Source organism: Gymnoscopelus microlampas, assembly GCF_963454915.1.
Source record: "Gymnoscopelus microlampas genome assembly, chromosome: 22".
NCBI lineage: Eukaryota > Metazoa > Chordata > Actinopteri > Myctophiformes > Myctophidae > Gymnoscopelus > Gymnoscopelus microlampas.
In genome coordinates, this window is record NC_139959.1 from 18011865 (window position 1) to 18019933 (window position 8069).

Consider the following 8069-nt stretch of genomic DNA (forward strand, 5'->3'; position numbering starts at 1 on the left):
CTCCTCAGGTGGAAACTATCACACTGATGGGCCTCAACCTGGACACTGCTGGGAAAACAGACAGGCATCAGCATTTTTTGGACAATTGGAACCAATTAGACACCAATGTGATTAGCATAAGAGATAAAGAGGTAGGGAAGAGAGAAGTGAGTCATAGAATAATTTATGTCAGCTCCCTCATCAAGAGCCATGAGAATTGAGCATACAGTAGCTAACTAGAAAGGACATCACACATTAGGGACACTGTTGGTTTAATATGCGCCTCTTCCCACAGGATAGATAAAAGTCCCACAGTGGCTTTACATTCACATTCACTCACTCAAGAAATAACTGAGCACTCCAATTACTGTGTGTTCCTTTCAGAAATCCGTATGAAGGTCCTGTATTGCAGCTATCCCTTTGAGCAGACGTGAATACCTTGAACGCTCAAAAATTACTTCAAATAAATGTTATAGAGCTTTAACATGACATAGATTGATTGATTGATTGATTGAATACTTTATTAGACAGAAATGCAAACAGTATGAGGTACAGTCATACATTTGGGCTAAAAGGATAACACAAAAAAGTCCTGGGGACTTGTTTCCATTGTGATCCTATGTTCAATTCATCAACATAGCATAAAATCATGAAATAGAATGTAATCGTGATTGATTATTTGTACTTCCTTTCGAATAATGGTATCTTCCAGGTTTGATCTTTGATGTTCTTTAATGTTCAAACCTGACTGAGGTTCACTCACATCATAAGTAGATTTAACCATTTATTGCAACACATGGAATACAGTTAAACTTTGTGTTAATCGCTCCGCTCTTAAGATGTTCCCCAAAATTTGCTAAGCAGCACGCTATCAAAATCCCCCAAAGGTGTTCAAGAGCGGGCCCATAGCAAGACATTCAATCAGATTAACTGAGTCATGCAAACTTGAATGCAGTTTAACATTAAAGCCGCAGAGCATTGAATTCCGTTTAGAACCATGCAAACACTGAATTTCAGTTTACTTTAAAGCCATGCACACATGAATTCCAGTTTAACATTCAGTTTAAACGTTTGAGTAATGCAAGACTGAACTATAAGGTGGAGGCTGGGGTGGTGGAAGCAAGCTTTGCCAGCAGCAGCAGCAGCATGTGGCGTAGAGATCTAGTGTAGGAGGAAGCCGCATTTAAATGGACCGCCTTGTTGAGGGAATGAGGTGTGATTGGTGTGTAGAAAAGTGTGGCTGATTGAAAGCAATTAGCAGACTGCCAGCTGATTACAGCTGAGGTGTGTATGGCTCCTGTGCCCTGCATGAACTAACGCACAGGGCCGGACTGGGACTAAAATTCAGCCCTGGCATTTTGGCCAAGACCGGCCCACCAAACCGGCGCGCAGATAGCAGATACTCTACCGCCCCCACTCCGCCGAGGCACATACAAACGCACGTCCTTAATACCACCACTTTTACTGAAAAACATCCCAGCCCAAACATTACCGTAACTAATAATTGGGCTGCGCAACCCGAAAATGACCCTAATAATCCTAAAACAGGAGCAAAAATATATTTAAAAAAAAAGCCAAATGGCCAGTCCGCCCCTGCTAACGCAATGTTTCATTTAATGTACAGTTAATTATGTGATGTATGCGAGATCCTCTTCTGGGTCCTGTTCAACTGACTCTTCACTCAGTCTGGCTTCAGTATTGGAACCAACAAGGATATATCAAAGATCCGTGATAGAGAAGATACCGTTTTCCAAGCCTCGCCAATCATATGAAATGGTATATGGTCACCCAACATGAATACGACCATACATGCCAGATCTCATGAGAGCGTATACATAGACAGGTGTCGAACAAAGAAGATTTTCCGCTGATTTGTCTGTCTGAAAAATGTTGTCACAGTGGGGTGACAGAATCTGTTATATTCTGTAGCCATATTCACTTCTCCGTTGGAATTCAGAGGTTTGTCTTGGTTTCATCCTATTGTTTTTGGTTACAGTCATCCTCCATCTTATCTTCTGCATTACTGCATTATACTCTCTGGTGGCCTGGAGAAACACAGCAGCAACCAAATTTAACTTGCATGGAAATGTTGTATGTCCAAAACCGTTACTTTTCAGGAAATTAAAAAAATAACCTGTGCTCCAAAGGTAGTTATTATTTAGTCACAAGCTCTTGTTAATATTTTTCATTGGTTTAATATTTATAAAACCCATAGACACATTTCACAACGTTTTACTTCCAAAATAGCAAAAATTGCAGATCTACAGGCTCACAATGCCTGGCGATGCAACGCGCTGTGAGCTTCTACAGTAGATCGGCTATTTCGCTAGTTTTGCATGACACTGTTGTATTACAAAGTAGGGCATCAATCTATGCAAAACACATAAAAGGTTGAAATATGGAGATACAAGGTTTCTGCCCGACAGCGATGATATATAGGGTCAGATCTGTCACAGCAGTCTAATGATCTAATTTACATTCCAATCTAGTATTGAGTAAAGAAAGACATGTATAGTACATTACCTTCCACCAATGATAGAGGATAATGGCGAGCAGAATCAAGCATACCACCAGTAAGACTCCAGTGGTGATGAGGAAAGCTTTCAGATGAGAGGCTGTGAAGAAGGAATCTGTCCGATAAAATAAATATGTTGGATTAAAACCATCACTAAACTTCACGTAAGGAACGTCCCTCAATTCACATGAAAATATTTATTCAATTGATTCCCTGAAAATGTCTGAATCCATGTCACTTTCACGTGTGACTGTTTAATTGAGATTCATTTTCTTTCATGGTTAATTTCATTCAGGTTCCCTGTGATGGTTAGAGGGGAGGATGGATGTATGGAAAGATGGATGGGTGGGTGGCTGGGTAGGTAGGTAAGTTGATTGATTGATAGATAGATAGATAGATAGATAGATAGATAGATAGATAGATAGATAGATAGATAGATAGATAGATAGATAGATAGATAGATAGATAGATAGATAGATAGATAGATAGATAGATAGATAGATAAAATGAGAGAGAGATAACTGTCATTGTTGAAGTCCTTGTTTAATACCTGAACGGATCGTTGTCTGTGTGTCAGTGAAAGTTCCACGCTGTGACGATTCAGACATAACAGAGGGAGCTGTAATTTTCCATACAGGTTGATGTGTAGAACCCGAAATCCGTTTTGATGAAACATCAGGGCCACAACCCAAGTGTCTGTACACTGCAGATGATGAATGGTCCCATAAGTAACAATCCACTGGTCTCCACTCTCCCTGGTCTTTCACCTCCAGTCTACCAGTACAGTGACTGGTCTCTGTGACTGGTTCCACAGTGTTGTCAGGTGAACAGGAGTTTCTAGTTGAACCTGAGGTTCCACAGTCCAGGAGACTGAACTCTTGGACCAAAGAGGACTCTTTGGACCACATCGGAGCCTCTACTTCTCCATAGAGTGAAACAGCCCCACAACCAAGCTCCCTACAGACTACCCCTGTAGAGAGCTGGTCAAAGTCCCCTTGTTGCTTTAAGTCAACTTCACACACAGAGACCAATGACTGATTAGAATTCTCCTCCAGTCTGCCTGAACCCAAACTATGTCCATTCACCAACCTTACTGACTCTGGAGAGAGAGAGAGAGAGAGAGAGAGAGAGAGAGAGAGAGAGATTTGAAAATTATACGCACTGCATGGGTAATACAGACCATAACCAGGACCTAAACTACATGCCTGACGTATAGAAAACTAAAGGAAAACAAACTAAAACAGAGACCCAACCAGCCTCAAAACCCAGATCAGAAAGAGGGGGGAAAAAATCATCATTGTCTCCCACTGTGCACAATACTCCCCCTAATGCCCACTGTACACAGAAAGCCTCCAGATTGTCCACCATCTTAAAGTAGGAATGTTCTACCCTGAGCCGTGCCTTTACCAGTCCAGTCAGAAGGAAGGAGAGAGAGAGAGAGAGAGAGAGAGAGAGAGAGAGAGAGAGAGAGAGAGAGAGAGAGAGAGAGAGAGAGAGAGAGAGAGAGAGACAGAGAGAGAGACCAGATAGATAGATAGATAGATAGATAGATAGGTAGACAGGTAGATGCAATGAGAGCCAGATAACTGCCATTGTTGAAGTCATTGTTTCTCACCTGAATAGATCACATCCAGTCTGCCAGTGGAAGTACTAGACTGCTTTGTTCCATATTCAATCAGTGATGTTTCAGATTCAACACAGTCAGATGTAACCAAGCATACATGTTGATGTGTAGAACCAGAATTCCATTCTTCTACAGCAGAGACATATTCCAGCTGGCCAAACTCTACAGATGATGACTTATATTTGGAGTAATAATCATCCACTGGTCTCCACGCCCTCTGGTATTTCATCTCCAGTCTACCACGGTGACTGGTTCCTCCCACCAACCTGCCACCATTAGACTCTGCACATAGACAAGAAAATAAGCAGTAAAAATATAGATAGATAGATAGATAGATAAAGAGAGAGAGAGAGAGAGAGAGAGAGAGAGAGAGAGAGAGAGAGAGAGAGGAGAGAGAGAGAGAGAGAGAGAGAGAGAGAGAGAGAGAGAGATGACTGTAAATAGTATTGCCATCATTGTTACCTGAACAGATCAACTCCAGTCTAGAGGTGGAGGTAAAGAACTTATTTGTTCCACATACTCTCAGTGAAGACTCAGACCCAACACAGGTAGGTGGAATCATCCATACAGTCTTATGTGTAGAAACAGCTTTTATGGAAACCGCAGAGCCCCTGTCCAGCTGTCTACACACTACACCTGGTGACTTCTGGTTCCAGGTCCAACCATCCACTGGTCTCCAGTGTGCTGGGTGTTTCATCTCCAGTCTACCAGTAAAGTGACATGTTCCTCCTACCAACCCGACACCATGAGAGTCTATATAGAGACATAGGAATAAGCATTCAAATGTAATATTAATTTCAGCATAAAATGAATGTAAAACGTAAAAACCTAATGTGGATCTCGGCAGCCACATGGGAATGGCGTGACACCCATTTCGATCTCTAACTTCATGTGGCCAGCCTGTGACATCAATTGGGCAAGGTTTCAGCCCCCATTGACTTCAATTATGAAATGTATGTTAAATATTTCAAAACATACCTATTTATGGTGGCTGCTAGGCCAATAAAACCAATATGAAGAGCCCGCACACCATTTCCCAGGTAAAGGATTTACTTTATTTGCGACAATGTTTTGATCCTCGCAGGTCAGTATAAAAATGCATACTAATTTCAATCATTTTGAACCATTGTGTCCCAACTTGTGTGCCACCCCCACAAACAGCAGGTGAGACTCATCACCCCTGAGGAACTGGGAATTTGACATACCAGAATAATGCACAAATCCACAACTATGCAATGTCTTTAAGGAGACCCCTAAGGTAGTGTATAAACGACCCCCCAATATAAGAAACATGCTGGTTAAATCAGATTTACCTCCAGCAACAAAAAGTACTTTCTTAGATGTTCCTGATAGTTGATTTCGTTGACTAAAAACTATGACGAAAAATGTTTGTCCACCGCCTTTTTTTCACTGATGAAAACTAAATAAAAACTAAATAAAAACTAAGCTATGATGACTAAATATATTGACAATTTCGTCAACAAATAAAAACTAGACAAAAACGTTAGGGAGTGACTAGTGGAGAAGAAATCCAGTAGAACTAAGACTTTTTAAAGACATTCATTCTATGTGTGGCTGCGCTCGGGTGTATGTTTGGCTGCGCTCTGAAAATAGCAGATCTACAAGCTCACCACTCGTCGCACTGCGACGCGTTGTGAGCTTGTAGATCGGCTATTTTCAGCATGCAGCCAAGTGTAAAATCAGTTTTAGATTCATAATTACATCTCTCTCTGAATAAGTAATCTGTTGCCTTGTTGAAGTATATTGATCCTTCTGGAGTAGAAAATAGTCCCATGGGTTACGGTGCTTCTGTGGACCTGCATTCTGGTTTACTTTCAATTTGTCTATACTGTCATGATTCACATGAATATGGTATTGAATGGAGTTTCAGAAAAGGTTGCAGTCAGGTGACAACCCATATACTTAAATAGGCCATTACCTTTTTTAAACTGTTTTTTAATTTGTATTGTGTATTCTGTAATCCTGTATTAATAGTTGTGTACATTGTATATTCTGGTATGTCAAATTCCCAGTTCCTCAGGGGTGATGAGTCTCACGAGTCTTCAAGGACCCCAACGGAAACAAGTCAGCAAGGACTTTTTTGGACGGACCTTTTAGACAAAAGTATTATTAATGTAATTGTGATGTTTTACATTCTTTTTGCCTAATAACATTTTCAACAATCAATCAATCAATCAATCAATCAATCAATCAATCAATCAATCAATCAATCAATCAATCAATCAATCAATCAATCACCTGCTGTGTGTGGGGTTGGCACACAGTGGGGGAGGAACAGAAGTTGGAGGACAAGGGTTAAAAATGATTGAAACATGTGTGCATTTTTTTACTGACCTGATGAAGATCCTGCGAGGATCGAAACGTTGTCGCACATAAAGTCAGTCCTTTACCTGGGCAATGGTGTGCGGCCTCTACCTCTCTTCAAATATTTCAAAAAGCATAACATATTATGTGAATGAAGAAAACAAAATAGAGAATGTAGTGTACTGGGAGTGTGCACAAGCATTTTGGTGCTGATTTATGTAGCGGTTTGTGAGATCCACTCCAGATACACACACACACGCACACGCACACGCACGCACACACACACACACACACACACACACACACACACACACACACACACACACACACACACACACACACACACACACACACACACACACACACACAGACACAAAGCAAAATAATTGCTAACTGCTAATTGTCTAAATCGTTCACAAATCCACATCAAGCCTAAAAATATATATGTTTTCATCAATATTGGCCTAAGTTGGTATTTTGGGTTACTTGTCTCTTGAGAAAGAGGACAGCTTGTTATGAGAGATGGTCCTCACTCGTAGTTCGGAGCAGGTATACGAGTAAAAGTGAATTGATGCTAGGTGGTGAGATTGTTATCTCTGCAGAGATCAGCATTTCATGGTAAGTTGAGTGCTGTGGCAGTGTGAATAGGATTCAGCCTGCACACTGCCTGCAGTGTTGTGCATTCTGCACCTCAAAAAACATGTTTTTAACCTGTGTGACTTCTTTAAACCTCACGGTCACACAGTCGTGTCTGATAAAATATACAGTATAGGTATTCAGGGAAAGTATCCAGCAATCACTGTCTAAATATCATGTTTTTACATTACATCTTCGCTATTTACTGTACCTTTACCCTGTGATGGAAGAAGTACTTACATATGTTTAAGTAAAAGTATCAATACTGCAATGTATATATACTTTGTTATAAGTAGATAGACATCAAACCAACATGCACCATTAAAAACAGAATCGTACTGTACCTGAGTTCCAGACCAAAGCGAGCATTATCAATAATTTGTTCATGTTTGACTGTAGCTACCAGCGACGTGGGTTGTGATGCTGTTGTCCAGAGACTGCAGTCTTCACCGAACACGACTTCCTGCCTTAAAGCTCTTTACTTTTGACAGGGTTCTTTTTTTTAACGTGTGGTTTCTCTGCAGAGTCACAACGTTCTTACTTACAGGAAGGTGTGAAAAGACGAGAGGAACACACAACGGTCTGAATAGCTGACCACAAGAGTGAGCGGAAAACAGTGGTGCAACTTCCTTTAAATATACCCCTATAGATTTAAGTCTCTGAGTGTCTGTCTGTCTGACTGGCTGTCTATCTATACTGTATCTAGATAAAGGCTAATTTCTTAATCCCAGTCCACACCAATGATTTAGCAAATGCAACACATTGGTGTGTACCACTTGCAGAGACCCCAAACTGCACTGACCTGCAACAGGGAAAATTCAGGCCGCTGCAATGACTCTCTGCAACGTATTGCAACAATTTTGTTGCATCACAAATGAGTGGTTTCGAAATTGACCTCTGCTGCTGCCCATGGTTGCTGCATATGTTCTATACTGAAGGCACAGTTTTATTTTTACACAGGGAATGTATACTGGCTGTTATAACCAATAC

General features: G+C 40.9%; 1 protein-coding gene across 2 annotated transcripts; it reads right to left on the bottom strand.

Moving 5' to 3' along the window:
- Positions 1–559: 559 nt before the first annotated feature.
- On the bottom strand, positions 560–7553 carry LOC311039219 (scavenger receptor cysteine-rich type 1 protein M130-like). 2 transcript variants are annotated; one of them, XM_084048890.1, is made up of 7 exons: positions 7424–7553; positions 4581–4871; positions 4110–4400; positions 3045–3593; positions 2503–2609; positions 1581–2024; positions 560–1292 (listed from the first exon to the last, which is right to left on the bottom strand). In XM_084048890.1, the coding sequence occupies exons 1-6, from the start codon at positions 7464–7466 to the stop codon at positions 1896–1898; spliced, it is 1410 nt and encodes a 469-aa protein (XP_083905016.1). In that variant the 5' UTR covers positions 7467–7553; the 3' UTR covers positions 560–1292; positions 1581–1895. The 2 variants fall into 2 exon arrangements, with proteins under 2 accessions (XP_083905016.1, XP_083905017.1); XM_084048891.1 differs by lacking the exon at positions 7424–7553 and adding an exon at positions 6474–6539.
- Positions 7554–8069: the final 516 nt, after the last annotated feature.